The sequence below is a fragment of the Leuciscus leuciscus genome, assembly GCF_965113295.1.
Source record: "Leuciscus leuciscus genome assembly, chromosome: 7".
NCBI classification, from domain to species: domain Eukaryota; kingdom Metazoa; phylum Chordata; class Actinopteri; order Cypriniformes; family Leuciscidae; genus Leuciscus; species Leuciscus leuciscus.
Window position 1 is genome coordinate 30426396 of NC_138731.1, and position 24639 is coordinate 30451034.

At 35.6% G+C, this 24639-nt stretch overlaps 1 protein-coding gene across 3 annotated transcripts; it reads right to left on the reverse strand.

Annotated features, from left to right (window-relative positions):
* Positions 1-485: 485 nt before the first annotated feature.
* sytl5 (synaptotagmin-like 5) lies at positions 486-24024 on the reverse strand. Of its 3 annotated transcripts, none has more exons than XM_082175106.1 (17): positions 23852-24024; positions 15056-15419; positions 14408-14614; positions 14060-14175; positions 13244-13352; positions 12694-12784; positions 12453-12582; positions 11424-11524; positions 11128-11205; positions 8220-8285; positions 7869-8047; positions 6879-6981; positions 6609-6770; positions 6399-6507; positions 4184-4316; positions 3900-4108; positions 486-2334 (listed from the first exon to the last, which is right to left on the reverse strand). In XM_082175106.1, the coding sequence occupies exons 2-17, from the start codon at positions 15178-15180 to the stop codon at positions 2192-2194; spliced, it is 2061 nt and encodes a 686-aa protein (XP_082031232.1). In that variant the 5' UTR covers positions 15181-15419; positions 23852-24024; the 3' UTR covers positions 486-2191. The 3 variants fall into 3 exon arrangements, with proteins under 3 accessions (XP_082031232.1, XP_082031231.1, XP_082031233.1); XM_082175105.1 differs by having other exon boundaries at positions 12682-12784; positions 23852-24021; XM_082175107.1 differs by lacking the exon at positions 8220-8285 and having other exon boundaries at positions 12682-12784; positions 23852-24017.
* Between the last annotated feature and the right edge of the window lie 615 nt (positions 24025-24639).

Below are 24639 nucleotides of genomic sequence, written 5' to 3' on the forward strand. Positions count from 1 at the left end.
AAACATTATTTAAAAAAACACCAAATGTGAGAGTAAAGAGAAAGACATTGTTACAAAAGATTTCTATTTAAAATAAATGCTGTTCTTTTGAACTTTCTATTCATCAAAGAATCCTGAACAAATTTATAACATTTTTCCACAAATTTTAAGTAGCACAACTGTTTTCAACATTGATAACAAGAAGAAATATTTGGCACCAAATCAGAATATTAGAATGATTTCTGAAGGATCATGTGACACTGAAGACTGGAGTAATGGCAGCTTTGCCGTCACAGGAATACATTACATTTTAAAATATATTATATTGCAATAACTCACAATGTTACTGTTTTTACTGAATGTTTGATGAAATAAATACAGCCTTGGTGAGCAGAAAACTTCTTTCAGATAATATATCAATACAGCTATGTATGTATTTAGAGAGAGAGAGAGAATGGTTGAGATTAATAATTAAGATGTGGAAAAAGGAGAAATGAAGCAGCAAGAGTGGTTAAATAATAGTTTATTCTCTTTCTGAAGATGATAAAGTACAGTTCAGAACAGTCCTAAACACTGTCTACCTGATGAGAGAGTGGAAACAGCACACATACACTGAACATGCTGTGAATCAAACAGCTTTAGACAATATCAGACATGGGAACCCTTGGATGTCAAACATCGACATTGATAAAGCCTTACACATGCCACAAAATCCCTCAATTTATTATACGGTGTGATATAAGGTCTATTCACTTGACTGATTCTAACAAGAGTATTAGGTGTAAAAGGGGGTGCACACATTATTCATGGAGATCTCACAGTGACATGACGGCTCAAATGGATCAACTGGGGAATTAACTATTAAACTAACCTCAAAACTCAATATAGGGGCTGTAAGCATTGTGCTTATACAATATAATATGTGTGCATATGTATGTGTTTTTTGTGACAATTTGTGTATTTCAATCCCTCTTTTTTCTTTTTATATCCAAATAGAATTTTTCTTTGTATTTTCGGTTATGGTAAACATCATGCATTTGTGCAGTGTGTGCTTTCTTCGACACTAAACTACTTTCTCCTTTGGGGTGAGGCTTTCCGTGTGATAGAACAGTGGTGGTGGTGGGGGTGGGGGGGATCTACCTGACAACAATCATGTCATTGTAATATTTGCATGCTGAATTGTGACTAGTCTTTAGAAAACAGGCTTAAAGATGTCTTAAAAGAAATGTAATATACTTGATCTACTTTACATTTGGGGTTACAACTATCATTTTAACAAAAACAATGGATTTTCTTCGAGGACCTGTAAATCTAGTTAAAGGTAATGAACCACATTGTTCCCAGATAATCTTTTTTATGCCACGCACCTATTTTCACATTCTAACTGTGGTAAAACTAGCTATGAAACTACAGTACATTGTTCTCAGTTAGTCTGCCATTTGTACAAGTGTTATGTGCAGGTGGTATTTGTGCAAATTGGATTAAAAAAAATTATCTTGTGTGTGTGTGTGGAGGAAGTGCTTTGTGCTTTGTTCTTTCTGGACAACTGTGACCTTTGATTGTTGATAATGCTCACTATGCTCTTTTTAAATAGTACTCATGTGCTATTCACAGTTATGACCAATGTGTGTGATTGTAACAAGGACACTTTAAAATAAAGTGTAACCTTATATATTAGAACAATTTAAATATACATTTAAGTACAATGTAATATTCTTTCTTCAGTAAGCCTGATATCAACAAAATTTTAAGCACACTATTCTGAGGATTGCTTAATACAGGTACTCAATTAATGTGAATGCATAAATAAAAAAATAAAAAAGCTTATATTAAATATTTTAATTTATTTGGGAGAGACTGTGTACCATTTTTTTGCTCTTCCCGTGTGCTTTATCAACCTCAAGTACCGCACTGATATATCTATGATATATATATGGATATCTATATGATATATAGATGATCTATGATAATGATTGAAATCCAATTCCATGTGGTCACAACTGAGACATGTTAATACCAGGTGTACATGGGACCTTAAAGGCCCATATGTGTATGCCACAGATGTGTTTTGAGAATTTAGGGAGCATATGCACGTTAGAATGAGAATCTGGGTAGTGTGAGTACTGCCAAAGAACATAAAGAGCACTTTAAAGTGTCTAGAGGTGATCAGATTTGATACGTATTGCCAGGGAAACTGTCCCTCCTCTTCTCTCTATGTCTTCCTCTTGGCCATGCTGGATCGCAGCATCAGTGTGCACTCTTGTGGGACTTCAGGGTTGTCAATCATGCGTTGCCATAGCCGCTGCTCCTCGCCGCAGGAATCGTTCCAATCTACTTCTTTCCCATAACTCAGACCTGTAGGACACAAGCAGGTCATATGATTGCTCTGTATGTAAGATCTAAACACAGAGATCTTAGCTGTACTGCTCAACTCTCAGACACCCACAGTGGAATCATTTCAAAGGTTGTTTAAAGAAATAAAATATACTTATGTTAGCCAGCTAGGTGACAATTTAGTGTTAGTGTTCAACCATTTATTAAGCAATTCACACCAAAAAGCCCATTTAGTATATCACAAAGAAATTAAAATTGCAACAATGGTTTGTCATTAGGCTATTTTGAAACATTTTATAAAACAAAATATCTCGTCAAAATCAAAATGAATGAATTTACACTAGATGGTAAGTTTTTTAGTGTTTGAAAATCTGTCTCTTATGCTCACCAAAGCCTGCATTTATTTCAACAAAAATACAGTAGAAAACAGTAATATTGTGAAATATTTTGTATATTGCAAAAATAAACGTATTTCTGTGAAAATAATGTGTGAAGAATTGTTCTGTGAAGAATTTTCAGCATCATTACTCCAGTCTTCAGTGTCAGGAACATGTCGTGGTTATGTTTGAACTATCAGCACATAAATATATCACTGTCCACATTTACTTTGTCAGCAATTTAATAGGGGTGTGATAGTCATTTCATTTTACATGTGAAGAGGTTAGCCAATCCTAATAGGGGTCCTTTATTTATAGGAGTCTTAAAGGTATAGTAGAGAGGGTGGAAATTAGTCATGAAAACTGATTTTAGTGCAAGAAACTTTGAGTAATATTTGTAATTATAAACACTGTAAAAGGCCCCTTTAACACAATCATCAAAGAGTGAGTGAAGATATTAATAAAACATATTTGTAACAGTAAATTAGTTTAGCATGAATACAAAATGTGTTGCAGAAACTAATGCTTCATGCATCATTGATGATGGATTTAAGAGACGATTAGAAAGTACATTACAGTGGAAATTATATTCAAGAACATGTGGGACTGAATGATTATCTTAATTTGAGTCAGAGAACATTGCACAGTAACGCACAATATCAAATCTGAACAAATCTGTCCTACTAATGTGGGGAATTAAATGAAATGGACTTCCATTAGTGAATGGAAAACTATGTTTCAGGTTGTGCTTTGAAAAGTTTAGCTCTTATTCCTGACAGAACTTGAGTATTTTGTGATTGACTTTCAAGTGTTGTTATTGTTAACTAAAACTATATTAAAAACATTTTTTTTTTTTTTTTGAAAAAGCTAAAGTACAATAAACATAGATATTAGATGAAAAACTATGTACAAGTTGAAGTATTAAAATTACTAAAACTAAAATGTAAATAAAAATAAATTAAAGCTATATAGAAATATATATATATTTTTAAACTTAAAACAGAAAAGCACAACAAAATGACTAAAACTTTTATTACAATGAAAGTTGAAAATTTAAAAATAAAGTCTATTTCAAAATATTACGAATTCAAAATATTATAATATACCCATTGTTTGCGTAAAACGCTGAATTTAGTATGTATGCAGGTCTTGAAATGTATACAAAAATAGAGATTGAATTTAAAAAGGCTAAGCTAAAGAAAGACTGACCTGTCCCTCCCCCGAGCCGCACGCCACCCAGGAAGACGTTGCTGGCAAGCGGTTCCCTGTCCCACACTGTCAGCTCCAGACACACGCTGTCCAGATCACTGTGCTGCAGGCCGCAGTATGTGAAGGTGTGATTCCAGCGTGGGTTTACAGTGCGCTTCACCACCGCGGTCTTGTGCTTTGTGCTTTTCTTGTCATCAGGCAGTAGGTATCTGATACACAAGCAGAAAACCAGGAGTGTGAGTTTGCGAAATGTATACGAATGAAATCAGAGGAATTCAGCTCACCCTTTGACGAATGGGTCAGAGGACCCTCCTTTAACAGCCGTTAGGTTTTTTGCCTCTTTAACCAGCAGCTCCACCATTCCTCCTTTAGGAAGTGTGATGGTCTTCTTCTTTCCCTTCAGAAATCCCCTTTTCACTGAGAAACAGAAGAGAGCTTGATTACACACTTCAGTATTATATACAGGGAGCTTCTAGGAGCTCAAATATAAGCTTTGTTGATGGCACGTTAAACATATAGTGTCCCGTTACAATGTTTAAATCATTAGACCAGTAGTTCCTAAACTGGGGCGACTTTGTATGCGAACAAAATGCTGAGTTTTCGCTGTTTAATTTAATTCTACCCCACCTTAAAATTACATTAAAACCGAGCATGCATTTCTAACAGGCAAAATGCCGTAAAAGGTCAAATACTTGAGATCCAATCAAATTACCTGACTGCATCCCACACAAGCACTGTGCATGTCGAGGTTGTGTGCTGCTGAGTCTGCTGCCTTAGCAAATCGAGCTACATTACTGTCATTCTCGGCATTGTACCTTTGTAAATGTAGGAATTTAGCACTTACTAGCATGAAGAACAAATATAGACACAGAGAGATCCTTTAAAGACACAAACTCTCTTCAAAACAAAACCATACCCTGTGTGAGGTCTTGTTTTTAATGTTGAATATTATCATTATCAATATTATATTATACAAGTTCAAAACAAAATGGTAATATTAAGTAATGTTCATTTTAAACACAGTATTGTCAGTATTGATTGCTCTATTTTGCAACGAAATAATAGTTCCAACGAAAGCCACAGCAGAACTGCAACTGTTTTGTGAATGAATCTGAGGCTTTAAACGAATCCTGAGAGTCAATGTTTCATTCATAGATACAGTCACTTGCTTTGTAACTTAATGAATGAATGACCCGATGGCTCAAGCTTTAAGACAGTGACTTACAGACACCTACTGGTGGTTTTTAGTTTAATATTTAAAGGAAAATTCTTTTTTTGAAAATGTGAAAAAATTGAAAATGTATTCACCCTCAAGTTGCTCCAAACCTGTACCAGTTGATTGATCTCATTGACTTTCAAATTATGGCAAAAATACTATATACTAAAAACTATGGAAATCAATGGGGTCCCATCAACTGTTTGATTACCGACATGCTTCAAAATATTCTATATAAGATTCATACAGGTTTGGAACAACTTGAGGATGAGCAAATGATGACAGAATTTTCATTTTTTGGGTATACCATCCAAAGTATCACTTTGTATTAACCACCACTGCATATTCCTCTATTGAACATTTCTTATTTAAAACATCTGCAATAGAGTTTTTTTTTTTTTTTTTTTTTTTCTGTGTAAACTATTAGATATGTTAGATTAACGTACCCATCACAAAATTAACCTAGCATGAAAAGTACCTAGTCTGTAAATTTACATTATGCATAAATGTAACTTTAAACTCCTTTTATCCTTTTATTATATGATATGATATCATTATCATTTACTTTTTATAGTATTTAAAATATGACACAAAGTGTTTTACAGGCAGCAAAGCGATATGATATATAATATTAGATATTAAAAATAATTAAATATAATACTACTAATAATCACAATAAATAATTCTTCCACTTAGTAATATAGTTAATTGTAACCTTACTGTAGGCTGTTTATGGCTTCTAGGCAACATCATAATTCAAGATAAATCCATAAAAAAATTATTGCCACATTAATATTAAATTCGTAAGTGATGTTCAGCCAAGGAAAGGCTTCACCTTTTATTAAAATACTATAAAAATGTTGTTAAAGATTTTGTAAGCCATCACGTAGTTGTGCTTGGAGTCATTTGCTTTATTTGTGAAAACGCAGTGAAACATGCCAAACATTGCATAATTTTAGGCCAGGCTGTTCATAAGAAATTATGAACACATGCAAGAACCAGAGAAGGCCAACAAACTTTATTTTGCACAGTAAAATAAAACCTCTAGCTGTAGTTTGTCTTTTTTTAGCCAAAACATTTTTGTCAGAAAAATACCTTAACCAAGTTTAGTGTTTTGTTCCTCCCTCATATTTAAAATATTATTTAATATTTTTTTTATGGTTTAATCGAACTTTAGGTTAATTAAAAAAAATATCCCACTTTTTGCCACTACTGTAGGTCATAGGTTTTATCAACAATGAAAAGGTGAAAGAAATTAAATAGAAATTATTTCTAAGTCATACCTTGCACTTGATCCAGAGGCAGGGAGACATTTCTCTCTGCAGGAATGTACTTCAAAACCACTGTAAGTTCCCCTTTATAGTGCATCACTGAGTCCACATAAGACTCATTCTGACACAGACACACACACATTTCAGTATCACACTTATCCATGTCAACGCATTTCTTTTTATCTCTCGCTGTTTCTGTTTGTGTGTGTGTGTTCAGCTCACCCTAGGCTGTAGAGAGAACCATTCCTCTATCTGCGTGTCAAACTCCCAGGAGTCAAAGGTCAGCTCCGTCTCCCCCAGGAAGTTGTTGTGTCCAAAACGATCATGATGCCACACAGAAACCTGCAGTGTGCGCGTCTCCAGCTGAGAGTGACTGACTACATACTACTCAAAGGGACAGAGAGATAAGAGCCTTTAAATCAATATCTCATTTACGATATCTCATCAATCTCAATATAAAACCCTGTAAAGCAGGATTGAACCCTCTCTTACTCTCAGGTTTTCGTTGAAGACTGGGTTAGTGGTGTTGCTTTTGATGCTGGTTTTCCGCTTGCTTTGACGGGACTTGTCGGGCAGGAGATATGTTTTAATATAGCTGCAAACACACACACACACACACACACACACACACACAATACCAAATTTGTTGCTTCTGTACAATATCAGTCTCTGACGCATCAGTATTAAATTGATATCTTAGACAACAAATAATAATTTGTTGATAATATACAATTAATGAGAATATATGTGGATACTGGACAGAGTTAGATTTCTGTATCTTTCAACACATATTGTATTTAATTATTAATATGTCAGCAAATATTTCAGAACATTTTCAGGAAAATTTCAGCTAAATCAAAACTGAAAATGACTCCATGAAACGAAAAGGTCACCCATTTTTGGGGAAATGAAAAAAAAAAAAAAAAGAGTCTTTCGAGCTCTAAAAATGACAAAAAATAGTCCTTACTTCCATTCACATTTTCTAAAGCCATGCCATAGACTAAAAATTAAATCATTAAATTACTGAAAATCAACTATTAACAATTGCTTCCGATAATTGAAATAAAAGTTAAAATAAATATGATGAAAGACTTAAAAACTTAAAGAAAATTAAACTGAAATAAAACAAATATAAATGATAGCTAAATATTTATAAAACTAGTAAAAAAAATACAAAAGCACATACAACTATTAAAACAAACTAAAATGAAAACAAAATAAATAATAGCTAATTGAACATTTTAATACATTTTACAAGTGTATAAACAACAATACTAATGTAAATAATTATAGAATTTACATTTAACGTTATCACATGGAACTATCCCTTTAAATACAGTAAAAAAATGTAATACTAATTGTAAATCTAATGTTAATATATGGACACCCCAAATACATGCAGTGCAGGGATGCTCTGCCAGGGCTCAAAGTGAAGTGTATAGCTGTCTCTCTCTCTCTCTGTGTGTGTGTGTGTGGCCTTACGCATCCGTGCGCTGTCTCCTCTCATCCCCGGTTGCTAGGCAGCGGCACTCGCGGACGAGCACGTTGAGTGCCCCTGTTTTATAGCTGTAAGAGATGTTGAGCAGGATCTCCCCGGAAACCCGCACGTTGCCATAGTCCCCCGTCTCACTGTACACGCTCATCATACTGTTAATGCTGGTCTGGAGAGAATATAGGGAGAGTTTTTGGCTGTGCATCTTTTACAAGCTTGTGTTTAAATGTATATGTGTATGTATGTGTAATACAGAAAGGCAAGAGAGAGAAACTGAAGCGAACACAGCAACAGACAGACAGACACACATCTGTACTCGAACACACACACTGAACACTCACAGTGTCAGCATCTGAGTCAGGTACATTAAGGAAACCCCACTTTCTCTCCGAGGCAGGTGTGGAAGACTAGAATAAGACAGGAGAAAGACAGAGAGCAGAGAAGAATGACAGTATGAAGGCAAGCCAGGAAAAAAACAGAGAGCAGAGAAGTAGAATAAGAAAACCTATATAATGTGACAGAACACAGATTGCTAGAGCCAAGAAGGAACTTTTTCACATTTGATTATTGATTATTAGCTGTTTAAAGTGACAGTTCACCTAAACATTAACATTGTGTCCTATTTACTAACCCTGATGTCAACTCAAACCCATTTGTACTTCTTTCTCCATAAAAAGAGATTTAATTTTCTAGTAAGGCACATTTCAGCAACCAAAAATATTCAGCTGAATTTTTGGTATTGGCGGTAGTAGTTTTGAGGGGACGAAACCATTGACCAAAAAACACCATTTAATTAGTATTTCTCAGTAGCCGAATTGAGTGACTAAAATATTGAGAACTTTACTATGACTACGTCTAATTTTTCACCTGAGAACATAAATCCCCAAACAGCATACCAAATTCAATGAACAAAATTAAATTACCCATACATACAATTTAGTTTTGGTTTTGGGCTGAGCGAAAAATTTAATTTCGGTTTAGTTTTGTTATAAAATTCATTCAGTGCATCGCTACTCTTTTCCATATAATGACATTGAATGGGAACTGGGACTTTTGGGCTCCAAAAATGACAGAAAAACCCAATAAAAATAGTCGTTTTTTTGAAGCCATATATTTTATGTAAAATGTAGCACAGGGCATATGAATTTACATGAAGACTAATACGATTTAAGAGCTATGGCTAAGAGCTAAGTGCTAAAAGCAAGATTTTCAACAAGTAATAAATATTGTATCATTTCGGTCTACTCTTTGGAATATTTTATACTTGGACTTTATCACGCAAATTGAATGGACCACTTTAAGGGTGCTTTTTGTCATTCACTTTCACTGTGTGTCAAAGAGTAGCATGAACATTCTTCAAAACATCTTTTGTGTTCCACAGAAGAACATCATTTAGATTTTGAATGATATAAGGGTGAGTAAATGATGGCAACTTTAATTCTTTTGTTTAGTTCGTTTTGTTGTCAGTAAAAGCCTGTCTTCGCTAGTTTTTTTCTCTCTTTTCTTGTGAAGAGTGCTAAATGAAGAGGAACACATCTGACTCATCTAGCTATTAGAGACTGCGTGTGAGCTATGAGTTATGTCAGCTGTTTTGAAAGAGGCCACTTGTCTTCATGTTTGCCTGAATTATTTCTCTTTGTTGTGTCTTAATGCACCACCTGCGTCTGTATGTGTGGCCAAGAACCGGGAACTATGACAATGATGCACTTTCAGTAGTTATTGAGAGTTTTATCAATACTAAATTGTGTGTATATGAGATTGTGCGATAAAAAATGCATGCATGGGTCTACCAGGTGAGTCAACAAATTAAGTGATCTCATGTAACTGGATATTTTGCCAGGAGGAGGAAATGCTAATATTTACAAGGATATATATTTATATGGAACGAGTTTAATAGGGTATACTTAAAGGTAGGGTAGGTAGGATTTTTCTAAAAAACTTTTTTACAAATTTGTTTAAACTGTCTTTATATACCAATACATAATTAAAATGTGCTCTGAAAAAGAGAGTATAAAAATCGAGTGACTGTAGACCTTTTAATCTGCGATAAACACAGCTCATTATTTCCATCCGGGACGAAACAATTGATTGGTTTGGGCGACTGTCACTCTCTCTCGCAACCATGGCTACCACCCCTGTTGCTACAAGATCTGCCCATATGCGCGCACCCGTTTGATTTGAGGAGTGCAAGAGAGGCGCGGAACCTACGAAGAGTAAAATGATGGCAGAGAAAGAGCATTCAAAATTCAAAGCACCTGCATATGCAGGCAGCGAAGGCAAACAAGGCAAAGAAAGAATCTTGAACGACCTCCTCTGCTTCCCCCTCGACCCCGGACCTGTCCTCGAACCGACGATGCGGTAGCAGCTACTTGTCTCTGGTACTGTTTTCATCATGGAAACTCTTACATGCAAAACACCGTAACGTATATGTTATGAATCTTACACGAAATTCACCTTCATCACAGTGTAACTGATGGTAATGGAAAAACGTGTATCAATGCAACCTGTTTTTAGCTTTGCCTTATAAATATAGCTCGTTACCTATAAATATAGCTCGTTACCGAATCAAACAAAATATATTTTAAACTTTACCAGTATCGATATGCTAGCTTGATAGTGAGTACTAAAATCCATCTTATTTGTTTATATTTACAGTGATAAAGTTAGGTATTTTATTACATGTGATTCTGACATGATGTCACTGCGCGCTCCTTCCTCTCCACTCGTCTCAGGTAAATAAATAAGTAAATAAATGCGTCTTCCAGCTGAGCCTGAGAGTTTGGCGTCGCGCGTTCATGTGTTTTGGGGGAGTGGCTTTGGAAGGAGCTCAGAAGGGAGGGGGTGGAGTGAATGGAAATAATTAGCTGTGTTTACAACAGTCGTGAGAGGTCTACAGACACTCGATTTTTATACTCTCTTTTTCAGAGTACTTACATTTTAATTATGTATTGGTATATAAAGACAGTTTAAACAAATTTGGAATGTTTTTTTTTTTTTTGAAAAATCCTACCTACCCTGCCTTTAATATCTGAAAAAAGAGGGTAAAAGCAATGGGTTTCTGGTTCTCCTTCTATAAGGCACACAAATATAAGTCTAAACATACAGTACACACATGCAAAACAGAGAAAAAGGAACAAATATATTTTGTTTCAGTCAGACATTTGCACAAAGCCAGCAAACACACACTGCAGCAAAGCACCTGTGATTATGTTGTTTTTTGTGTGTGTGTGTCTGTGCAAATCATTATACCATTGATTGCGCACTGCAGACGCTCCGGTTGGTTTTATAGTGTGCTGATAACACCGCATCAATGTCCTCATCCGAGTCCTAGAGCACAAACACTGCCTTGAAACAGCACTGCTTTTCTTTATGCAATCACTTCACTCAGTGATATGATATCATAAAAATCACATTACAGAAGACTGTCTCTTATCATTTTAACTCCCTATCCGGAAATCTATCTCATATCCTGCACACAGCAAAAAAAAAAATAGGAACAAGATTGGTAGTGAGAAGTGGTTTAAGAGACTGTGGCTGAAATCTACCCCATCGTTCAGTCCTGGAACTGAGTGGCATCGACTAATCAGAGGATCTTCACTGAACCCCTCACCAGGATTACTGAGGTCCACCTCAGAGCGACTGCGATCTGTGAAGAACAGAAAATGAGATGTTCTGACTATTTTATATGATCTAATACTTCTAAGGACATAGACCGAGCCTAAGACCACAAGTGAAAATGCATTTATTTAGCTTTTTTCGGAATATGATACTTACTTTTTTCATTACAAATTACATCATTCCCATTATTTAAGCAAAAGGTTGAACTGAAACACTAACAAAAATTTCCGAATGTTTTAGTATTTGGCATGTTTGTGTAAACCCCGATGATCATGTTCTCCAGCCTGATTTGAGAAAGATCCAAAAAGCATCTTGTGCTTTAATGGAAGCAACATCTGACAGTCTGTACAACAATGTTAACATGACCTAAAACAGTTGTTCTCAACCAGGGTTGAGCCCTCTAAGATTACTTAAAATTATTAAAATAAGACTAAACAAACATAATAAGCTAAAGCAAGTAAAGGAAAAAATATCAATATATTTATTATATTTTAATTCACCGCTTCATAAAAACCACTTTCCTAAAATTACCACTGGTCTAAAAATGCTTATTTTAATTAGTGTCCTAGAAATAGTGCAGAATCTTGAATATTTCTACATAGATTTGTTTTACTTTTTTTTTTTTTTTCAAGAAAATGTTTTACGTAGTATATCAAAGAAAAAAAAACATTAGACAAAGAGGTAGACATTCTGTTTTTGAGGTAAGTATTGGTTTACAAATTCAAATACACTGATTATTGTTTGTTTACATGACAGTATTTCCATTTCTTCTACATATATTTTTATTTTACATTTTGTAACTGTTCATTTCCATGTTTAAATTAGATTTTCAGAGTGGTCTCTGTAAATTTTTTATATTAGAGTGAACTGATATAAGGACAGTTTCGCATGCAAATGTTGTTACTGGTGTCACTGGCAGCAATAGTATATATGTCAAGTTGTTGCCATGGTGATACCTGATGAGAGGGAGGCTCTGGATATGGCGATAGAGGGTGTGCTGGAATCTTTTTGTCTCCGCCCATCCGCCATCTTTTCAGAAGTGCTGTCACTGCTTTGTATACTAGACACGCTCTCTGCTCCATCCGGCTGAACAAACACACGGACACGCACAGACAGTAAACACTGCTTTCTTGTCATGCACACAAAGTCTGTATATAGGAATGCAATTGTGTTTTCATGTGTTACCCTGTTTCTTGCCTCTGTCTGGGTTGGTGTTTTGACCATTTGTGCTCTCATGTTATTGGGTACCGCTGGTAACCCTGATGGCTCCACTGCAACCGCTCTCTTCCTAAAACACAGACACTTAATGAGACTGACAGTCTTATTGAGAAGACACAGGCTTGAGTAGAATGAAATGCTAGCTTATTGCACTAAAGTATATACTGCCTATTATTTTTTTATTTTTTTATAATATGTGAAACAGTATGCAATATGCAATCATTTCAAATAGCGATATGCTACATTGTTGTCACATGACCTCATTGCAGTGCATGGTTAATTAATGTTTAAACCATTGATGATATTACTCCTGGATCATTTGTCAAATGGTCGAGCATTGCATTGTTGCCTACAGTGTTTACTGTGTTACATTTAAGCAACTGTAGTAGGTCTTCCTGTTTTTCCATGCATAAAGAAAAAGGCATACTCTGCACTGCATAATTACTATTAACTGCAGGAATTGTATCAAAGTAAGTGATTCCAAGCATAGCAAAGTCAAGCTCAGTGGACTGTAAATGATGCCCCTCACCCTTTCCTGTTCTTCCCTGTCCTTATCTGGAATTGGGACGTAGGCGATCTCTCGTACTGTGGTGTGGATGATCTCTCCCTCTCTGATGGTCTGGGAGAAGAGCCTCCATCTCCATAAACAAAAACAAATGTTCATAATAAGAATCGAATCAAAGCCGTTAAGCTAAATACACAGTCCTTTGACCATCTGTGTATTATTCAATAGTGACCAATAAAGTTTAGGTAATTAAATTAGGGTATTTGAACACGGTATTCTGCTCAGGGTATTGTGTTATCAGATGATAAATTAAACCAGTTGTAGTAAAGTTCTTTGGCAACAATATGTCAGCTGAACAAATTTGCATATTGCTTCTTTAGCATCCTTTTTGGTCATGGTGAAGTGCGTCCACACTGACATGTTCACCCGATGTTGCTTATCCACATTGGGTGCATGTAATAGATGCTGATGCTTACACGGTCACTGTTCCGTCAATGGTTTCGGCCCTTCAAAACTATTCTGGCTGCAACCAATTTTGTGAATGTTTTTGGATGTTGAAATATGAGGTGCATGCATCGCTATTAATTAACACAAAACCTGATCGGACTTGTACTTTTTTGTCAATGCTGCTGTTCACCTGAACATGAACAAACAATGATAATATATTTATTTTGTATACACTGAAACATGTAACTATTCTAGTTTTCAAATCATTAAAAAGAGCCTGGAGAGGAAAACTTTCCATCATGTCAGGGCTGACATTGTGTAAAATGTATGGCAATATTTCCAGGCATTGTTTGATGGATGTTTGTGTTGACACAAACTCTGAGTTGATCTCACCTGGAGGACTGCTGAGGATTGACTGTTTGACTACATCGGTGATGGGTACACCGACCTGTTGAAACCTCTTGGATCTCTCTTCCAGAAACCATTCTCCTGTAACCACCTTCAGTTCCCTATGACAGCAAGTCACACAGACAACACTGTATAAGCCACAATTATAGAAGTGACAAGCATAGCTTAATTGGTTCACCTATTAAAGAGCCTATGAACTGCAATTTTCCATATTGCGTTGACACATTTCCTATTGAAATAAGTTGGTGCAGAACATGGATTAAAAGCCAAAAAATGTATTTCATGGTGTCTTTCATCTTTTCAGAGTGTGTATGGATATTCTGTGTGACTCACGCAGACTTTGCACACACAGTGCATTTGCAGTTGCTGCCTGGAGGCGTAGCAGTGCAGAAGTTGCAGATGCGCCGATGACAGTTGGTACACACATTACCCCTCTGCAGGATGAGACCCAGCGCACGCAGACATACGGCACACTCACGCTGATCAGCTGAACTGCGCCGCCCGGCTCGCCTCAGTTCCAGAAGTTCATTTTTCAGCTTCCTGTAGAGGCACAAATGGCATCACTGTTGGGGGAGTAACTAAACGTAGCAAGCAACCCTATACATTAACTACAATAGGTCTGTTTCTTATAACACGGTTTATCTATTCCAAAAAGAAGCTGAATTTGTTCGCTACATTTTAAGTATTTTTTAAGCAGAACATTTAGCTTATTATTATGCGTTTGAAACAGAATGGGGCATCAGTTACTGTCGGGAAACTGTCACTGTAGACAGCATCACTGATTATAATGAGTTCTGTTTGCTTTTGTTGTGCTGCAATATAATTAAAAATGATCTAATTGGATAGTTGTATACCTATTTTAAGTAGCTTCAGTGTAGTTAGCTACTTTTTTTTTTAGAAGTTTATAGAATAGCTAACTACTTTTGCAGAAGAAAGAAAGAAAATGTCTGCTTGTGATGATGTGCAGGTGGAAGACTCTACCTGATGCGTTTCTCCTCTCGTTTCCTGACCTTCTCGTCTTTCTGGAGAACACTGAGGATCGTCTGCTTTTCGTGCTCCAGAAGGAAGGACAGATTAAGGGACCCGGTTGTCTTCGCCATGACCATTTAAAGAACTGCTCACAGAGCTCAAGGACAACTCAGCCAATAAAACTGGCCACAAACCAATAAAAATTAAGCTTCATGAATGCAGCTTGAATCCTTATGAATTAATGAAGGATTGCTTTGGCACATCTACATGTCGACACAAAGGTCATCTGCCCGCTCCTTCAGACAATCTCTCAGCAATTGTGGCAGGTCTTGTGATCCTATTGGTCAGTGCATTAACCCTTTCACCTGCTGAATGCCTGCAAGAATAACATCCATATAAAAAAAAAAATCAGTGATCAATCCGGGTATTTTATGTGTAATACTTACAATAAACAAGGTAAATTATGATTCATGTCTTCTGACCTAGTTAATTGTTCACAATCTTTAAAAAAAAATTGGTTTAATATAATATAAAACATAGTTACGTTCAGAAATAAAAAAGATGCGCCCAGTACAAAAAAACTTCTATTGGAAGTAAGTAAAAAAAAAAAGAAAAGATTCTGTGTTTCCATCAGTCTGCCTGCAAGGGTCAAAGAAAGAGAGGGTAGAAAATCGTAATGAAAAACCTATTATTACTCTTTTCAAAGCAAAAAAACAAAAAAACATCCACCTTGGCTCACAAATATCCTCAAGAGGGAAAATAATTACAAATGTCTGACATGACCACTTTAAAACTATAATGATTATGCCTCTCATTACAAACATTAAACACAAAACAGTATCTAAATTATAAAATATAATAGAGCACATTACATACAGTATATGTATAGCAATCCATATATATTTATATATGGATTATACATGTATATCCTTATATATAACAATAATTTAGAGACAAAATCAAGCACTTTTTATTCTATCTGCTTTGTTAATAGACTGACAGTCCAGATGTCAGTATGAGAGCCCAGCCAATCCGATACAGCTACAGCTACAGCTACTAGTCACCATTTAGGTTTTTATCTAAAGCGACAATACACTAATTGCAGTGGCAGTCTGCCAGCGGCAATCTGAGGTGAAGTGGCTTGCTGGAGAGCACAAGAGTAATAGAACAGGGCTGTAATCACTGTACATCATGCATACTTGGGACTGAACCTACAACCTCTGCATTAATAGCTGCCACTTTCCACACGATAAAAGGGCTTGAAATGGATGAGAACGAAAAGTTAATTCAATAATGAAATCCTACATCCTTGTCAGTCAATTTTCTTTTTATTTGGAATCCACTAAAATACAATAGAGGGAACATCATGCCATAAAAGGTGTGCCTGTTGTCTAAATTGTGCCTTACATTTTTGGTAAAAGTTAATCATTAAAGCTGTGATATTCACAAACCATTCTAGAATGTATATACATTTTATAATTATTCATTTATTTTGAACTAATATTCAATGCTACTATTAATAATGGATATTATAATATTGTGATGATTATTACTATAACATTATAATATCATATCCATGTTGTTGTTTTTAAGACAATGCTTTTTCTAGCATATCTTTTGGTTCTCTCTCCAAATATCTCCAAAGGACATGGAAATTCTGCTTTTATTTATTTAATAACTTTCTTAGAAAGTGGCTTTTTAATCATTTTAATCATGTTCAGTTGTCTTTACTGAAAGCCCAATCAAGACTGAAGCATTTTACTGGCCTGGATCTGTGGAGGACTTATTAATTTTCTGTTTGAAGAACTGATTTATGGGACATATCCAACTCGTCTGTTTGCATGAACTAGGTTAATATGTAGCATTTACTGCATGTGTGTATGTTATCTAATTTTTGTTGTAGGTTTGTTTGAAATTAATATTGAATGGCAAATAGGTAGGACACCAGTACACCAGTGTGTGTGTGTGTGTGTGTGTGTGTACGACTTGCTTTCTTCTATGTTGTCTGTCTGACAGAATCTGATACACCATGTCTAACAGGCCAGCCTACATAATCAGAACCTTCAAAAGCTGTTTTTCACACCATCATTTACACTTAGAAAAGCGTCTGCCATTGGTGACACAACCACATACGTACATCTATGTGTCACAAACAGGTGACAAATTATTTGTAATGTCGCTGCCAAAAATTGCTTTAGACAATTCCATCTGTGTATGTTTGTGCATTTGTGTGTTGTTCGATTAAGTGTCTGACTCACCAGGAAGACATGGAGCAAAATTAATTAAAATTTCTCATTCAAGAACTGTTTACAGGGACACACAAATACACGCAGATTAAAAATGTAACTTCAGTATCTCTGCTGAGGTAAAGGACAGCATGTGCCAGCAATATTTAGCAGCACTACTAATAAAAAAAAGAAGCTCTTCTGCGTCTTACTGCCGTCATCGTCAGGCAGTTGTTATATGCGTTTGAGTCTGAATGTTGGAGTGCTCATTATACACTCCTGAGCAAGGTGTACTGCTGAGATGCTTCAATAAAAACTGCAGGGTTACAAAAGGTGTGGTATCTCCCTAGATCCCACCCTAAGTACACACATTAGTGTACACAAAGTCCTGTATAAACACAGCAACACACAGTTCTCTTACGTTGTTAAGCAATAAACACAAGCGTTCAAACGTTTAGGGTCAGTAATATTTTTAATGTTTTACAAAGAAGTCTCATGCTCACCAAGGCTGTATTTATTACAATTTAAAATAATTTTTAAATAAATGTTTTTGTTTAAATTTTAATGGTGACAAAGCTGAATTTTCAGAAGCCATTATTCCAGCCTTCAGTGTAACATGATCCCTAAAAAATAATTATTATATGCTGATTTGGTGCTCAAGAAACATTTCTTTTTATGTTAAAAACAGTTGTGCTACTTAATATTTGTTTAGTTTTAAATGGAGATAAAACCAAACTTATGTTGTTTACTAAATCTAGGACCAGGCCACAAAGCCTCCCTCCGATCGTCACTATGGGGGGAAGTGAAATGGAGGTTGTTAGTTCCTATTAATACCCTGGGTCTTTTGATTGATGACTCCCTGACTTATGTGCTATACCTGGTGAAAAAGCTGAGGCTAAAATTGGGTTTTTATTTTCGAAATAAGTTGTGTTTTTCTTTTAATGTAAAAAAACGACTTGTGGCCACCACTTTCTTATCTGTTCTGGACTATGGTGATCTTTTATATATGAATACTTCTGCACAGAATTTTCATATGATTGACACAGCTTACCATGCTTCGTTGAGGTTCATTACATATTGCAAAGCACTGACTCGCCACTGTGAGCTATACTCTCGGGTTGGATGGCCTCCTCTAGCCACCCGAAGGCTATGTCATTGGTACACTTTCATATATAAGGTAATTCTTGGTCTGCTGCCAAGCTACCTATATGTTCATATCATACAGAAAAGCAATGGGCGACACTTTTTGCGTTCTCAGGACTATGCTCTCTGTGCCAAAGACTCGTACGGAAATGGGAAAGAAGGCATTTCTGTATTCTGCACCTTCAGCATGGAATATGTTTGCAAAAGGACTTGAAACTCACTGAATTAATCTCGCTAAACGCATTTAAATCCAAAATGAAAGATGTAGAGGCAGATGCCTTAATATGTAAATGTTTTTAGATTGTAAAAATGATTTAAAATGATTTTATGAAGTGTTAGTTTTAGTTTTCTGTGTTATTTGTCTGTACCTATGTGTTTGTATTATTTGTTATATGCTGCTGCCTGTCTTGGCCAGGTCACCCTTGCAAAAGAGGTTCTTAATCTCAATGGGATTCTCCTGGTTAAATAAAGGTTTATATATATATATATATATATATTTATTTATTTTTATTTTTTTTTTGTCTGAAAATTGTGATGGATTTTTTTCAGGATTCTTTGATGAATAGAATATTCAAAAGAACACAATTTATTTGAAATAGATTTTTGTAACAATGTAAAAGTCTATTGTCACTTTTGATCAATTTAATTTCTGAATACAATAATTTTTTTTTTTATTTTTTTTTTTTTTTATCCAAACCTGTGTGACTGGACTTCTGTGTTTACACTGTTATACGGTAGGCGGCGCTATGATGACACATCTTCTGAAATAGCCTATTGAATATTCTGATCAATACTATGGAAGCTCGTTTCCGCCACAGAATAATACAAATAAAAAAGATAATTACGACTTTTTATCTCACAATTGCGAGATATAAAGTCAGTATTGCGAGATATAAACTCACAATTACGTGTTATAAAGTCAGAATTGCAAGATATAAACTCGAAATTGTGACTTTCTTGTTTTCTTGCAATTGCGAGTTTATATCTTGCAATTCTGACTTTATAACACGTTTATATCTCTCAATTCTGACTTTATAACATGCAATTGCAAGTTTATATCTCGCAATTCTGACATAATTTCTCCGAATTGTGAGATATAAACTCGCAATTCTGAATTAGGTCCAATTTTAATGGAAAAAAGGCTGATTTTTTCCCTCAGAATTGCAAGTTTATATCTCACAATTCTTACTTTATAACATGCAATTGCAACTTTATATCACGCAATTGTGAGAAAAAAAGTTGCAAGGAAACAAGCTTCCATACAATACACAGGTGAAGAAGACGCAGAAACCAGCGTGTAAGCAGATGCATATGTAAAATAACACAATCATTAACATTAAACAGCATATAAATCATGAAACTTACCCACATTAAAATTGATAAAAAAAAATGTATGAAGCTAGAATTTTTTTTTTTTTTTTTTAAATGCAGAGGGTCTGATCTTTCTTTTGATATATTGCATGTTCAGATAGGCTATTCATACAACAATAATTCATGGGGGCCATGAAACTTTTGTGAAAATGATCAAAAATGTTGGCGCTGGCTGGCAACTTTTTTCGAAAACGCTGGCAGGGGAAAAGAGTTAAGACACAACAATAATGTCACTTTTAATGAACCTCAGGCTCTAGCGCACATGAAGACACCATACAGGAATAATGCTGCCTTCTAATTCTCCTGGGAAATTCATATTTACTGCTCGGAAGTCATTATTATGATGTGATGAGTTCAAAAGATTACGGTGGGGACAAAGCATAAGATTTCATATTTCTTTATCTCTTTAGTTACTGACAAAAGACAGGAAGCTTTTCAGCCCTAGTGCAACATAATGAAGCGCAATGGATGCGCATTAGGTGTGTAATTGGTTATTTATCAGTGTATTTTAGCTTTCTCATGCTGAAATGCAGTTGCACAAACCTTATTTGTATTATGCATCAACAGTACGCAGAATGCATGCAAAATAAACAGTGAAGTCAATATTGAGCAATGTTTTAATTGTAACATGCCTCACAATCCTGATTTTCCACTGGTAATTAAGACACCGTGGTGCTGTTCATGTGTAAATATGATCATCCTGACATGAACTGAAAGCAGCATGAAAGATGACAACGTATTGCAAGAACCATGGGAAATAGTTTAGTGCATAAATCTCAAAAGAACAAGTCAACAAGCTGCCAGTCCATCTCTCAGCTCACAGTAATTACTCCTCTAATGATGGAGACACATTCACCGACAACACCTGGCTTAATGGAGATTCATTTCATGCATGTTTTATTCCTTACAGAGAGGCTGCATTAGCATAATAAAAAAGAGACGCAGAGCTATGAAATGCAGATTAGCCAGAAAAATCGGAGACTTGGGTAAGTATGGTAGTGGACAACCGATAAGAGATTTTCAGTAGCCAATGGCAATATCAAAATCTAGAGAGCAGGGTGGCTAATGGTAAGCATAATGCCAATGCACATGTTTATTGTAATTTAATGGCAGAAATTACATTATTTAACACCATTTTTACTCAAAGAGCTTTGTGTAAAGAACTTCTGTTTATCACCAGACTAACATGGTACATCTCAAAATCACCATACATGGCAAATATATAGTTCACAAACTTTTAACGGCATGTAAGTAGTAGATGTAAAGGAAATGTTGTTTTCAGCCGTCCACACACTTTCAGATTGCGTATGAAGTATACCCTGGACTAATGACATGCAATGAAATATAATGATGTCCTTCTCTCCAGCTGTGCCCCGTTGAATCTTTAATGCATGCCTCTTCTTTAAACACACATACACAAAAATCAATACAAAATGTCAGTTATGGATAGTCAATTGTTAGTGTTAAAGTCCTTCAGCAGAATGATATGTTCAGTACATCTAAGTCAATCATATGAGAGCACATTATATTGAGGTATACTGTCTGAACATGACAGATTTTGGTCCTTCTATCTGGGAAGTCAACCCACATTCTCTTTTTTCAAGACCAGTGCACATTAAAATTAGAAAAAGGCCTTAAAAATTTAATGAGTTTGCTTTCAGTCTTTTTTTATGAATTTTACTTCGTTTTTATGAACCTGCTGTCACTAACGTCCCTGTCTATAAAGCTAATTATGTTAATATTTCTATCTTTTAGTGAAGATAATAATACATTTTCTGTGTGACCCGTATGCATGTCACTCTTTTACATACTGTATATTATGATCGTACAGTGATTTTGTAGGGGTGAAATTGTGCCTCAAATACACAAACCAGCCAACTTTGTTAAGTCTAGTTTTTTGTTTTGTTGTGATGGTTGAAATTTGTTGCAAGAGCCACCTGTGAAAGGACTTCCAAAGAAAAACAGAAATGCACATTTTCAAAACTGCAAATTCTTTAATATCTTCATTGTTTCTTCTAGACTATATTAACACTCTCTGAAACCTTCACCCTTCTCTACTCCTCTCTGGTGGAATGAGCTGCCCACCTCCACCTGATCTGTTGAGACATCACAACTGAAGACATGTCTCTTCCATAGGCACTTAACCAGGGCTGGCATCTTTAGAGTGAGAATTATGAATTTTTAGGGGAGATGGGGGTGTTTTAAAAAATGTAAAAACTTTTATCACAAGATGTGTATTGTGATTGTCAAAACATTTGGTAACTGAACAATTTCATTAAGTTTACCAAAAACATGTTACACAATGAATGACTGGTACTGTGTTTTTAGTAGGGCTGGGTTTTGACACAAATTTCATGATTTGATTCATAAACTTGCAATTCGACTTGAATCTCAAATCAATATCGATTCATTTAGATAAATATCAGCTACAGTACATGGAAAAGGAAAAGAAAATTCTCAACTAATTCTGTAAACTATTCAGGTCAGGGAACCCTGTCAGCTGGTACATACAATTAACAACTTATGTATACAATTAATATAAGGAAGTTTTTATAATAAAAACGTTATAATAATTTAGATATAAATTATATAAAAGAGTGAAAATATAATGAATATGTAATATAGTGTATTTATTTAGCAAAATGATTCTCTCTCTCTCTCTCGCAATACAATGTTCCCCTGGCCCTAGTAGCCTACAGTATGTTGTTGCCCGTTAAGTATTATCTGTCTTTTATTAATGCTGTTACAGTGGTAATCACACTGAGAACCAGAACAGACTTCCTGCTGGTGTACTGAACTAAGTGCCCACTCACACGAGTGGAATAGTGCAAGTTATACACGCAGATTTGAGCCCTAATTATTTACGGAGGTGACAAAAGCAGTGATGGATAAAATGCCTCTAAGCGTGTTAGCCTCTTGTCACATGCCGGGAAGGTAATGGTTTAAGGTGTGGTATGTCGTCTTTTGTGTACTATGAGCAACAACATACAGTAAATCACTTCTGTTTTCAGAAGCTTTAGCTATTTATACCCGAGTGAGGCATAATCAAGATAAAAGGCAGCTGAGGAACAGCAAATCAGTTTGACTAGTGGGCCAGTTTGACATTCATGACGTCATAATAGCCCTGGACAGCTTTCCGCTTGGTATCATACTAAAGGATAAACACAGTGCACTGGCACGTGCTTAAAGCTGTAATCATGTGGAAGAGCATCTTATAGATCACCTCACAGAAATCGTCACTGAACAAGATTATATCCTACCTCTCTCTCTCTCATACAGCCTAGGCTATAGGAAATATAGAGGAAAGGTTGGCAAGTTGATTTCTCTAATGCATAAATTGCATAATTGCTTGATCTAGCATTGGTTTTGTATATTGGCTTCAAACAAATACTTCAAAACTAAATTAGGTAAATTAGATCATTTCATTTTGTAAATTATATCCTACGTAAATATAAATACAATCATATTTTTTTAAATAGTCAAATGGACACATTAGAGCCACAATGGAACACATTAAGATATTTTGTCCTTAGGACTTATAAGGCATGCATCTACAGAAATTCACTTACAAAAATAAACACCCCAATTAATTTTCACTGTGGTAAAAAGTAGGACAACTAGCCTAATTTAATATGTGACAGATATGTGATGTGATGTTCAGCGTACAATGAACACCACCGATTAGATTGTAGTGGCACTTTTGAACTTTAACAAAAAAATATCCTACACAAATTTGAAAACGACTTCAGGCTGCCACGAAAAACAATTAGAAAAACGCTGTGGTGCATTGCACCTGTTCAAACACCTGGTGAGACGACATTATATGTAGCTAATGCCACACAACAGCGTTAAAACTGGCTTGTTTGTCATGGGATATCTTCTGATTACGACTTTTGCGGGGTTTAGAATGTTTTAAGATGATGTAACCGATATATGAAGAAGATATAGCCTGTTAAACATGAGACAGAATGGGAACATTGAAGTTCCTGCGTCCATCTCACCTTAAAGCAGCGTTTATTCCCTCAACCCGCATACATGAAACACACCAGGATATAAACTGTTGTCCTACCTGCCGCAGCCTTCGCACATGAATATCCCGTGAACTGCAGTGCTGTTACATGGTCAAGAGCAGTTTTGTAGTGGTGTGTTCATCGCTGCCCGAGCTTCTAGCGCGAGGCAAACCCCCCCACGCACCCGCCGCTGGAGATGTTCATAGCGTGGGCGGAGTTTGCGCTTCCACGGATTCCCCGTGACCGTGTACACACACACACACTCGCACGCAGTCTTTTACGTGTCTGCCAAATACTCTCTCAAACGGTGTGCAACTGAGACTAGAGAGGGAACATCCTCAACATGTTAGTCAGCATACGAGTTAGTAAGAGTCAGATAGATAGATAGATAGATAGATATATAGATAGATAGATAGATAGATAGATAGATAGATAGATAGATAGATAGATAGATAGATAGATAGATAGATAGATAGATAGATAGATAGATAGATCATAGCCTAATGTTCATTCATGTTTTTTATCTGGGTTTTACTTTAATGGATCGTATTTTGTAATTAGCCTACAAGATGTTTGGCACAATTTGTTGTTTTGTACTTACGCTATATGGTATAAAAGACAATCATAGGTAGGCTACGTAAAAACAGGTAGCTTCTTAAAGCCATTTGTAGAATGCGATTTATCCCAATCTACCCTATAAAATTATGAGGGGAAAATAATATTATCTTACTTATGTTACAAAGCTGCCATCTACTGGATAGTTCAGGTAATTCTCGTCTGTTAATTAAAAATAGCTACATTTAATACTCAATTTTGTAAAGAGTGTGAATGTGCAATTGTAGACTGT

What these genes read in the sequence shown, in the direction of transcription:
- sytl5 (XM_082175105.1), bottom strand. Translation starts at nt 15,180, where the DNA reads ATGGTCATGGCGAAGACAACCGGGTCCCTTAATCTGTCCTTCCTTCTG. An exon ending in ACAGGGAAGAACAGGAAAGG is followed by an intron (nt 12,785 to 13,243) that starts GTGAGGGGCATC and finishes TCTGTGTTTTAG; the next exon opens with GAAGAGAGCGGTTGCAGTGG. An exon ending in TTCCAGGACTGAACGATGGG is followed by an intron (nt 11,206 to 11,423) that starts GTAGATTTCAGC and finishes TTTGTGCTCTAG; the next exon opens with GACTCGGATGAGGACATTGA.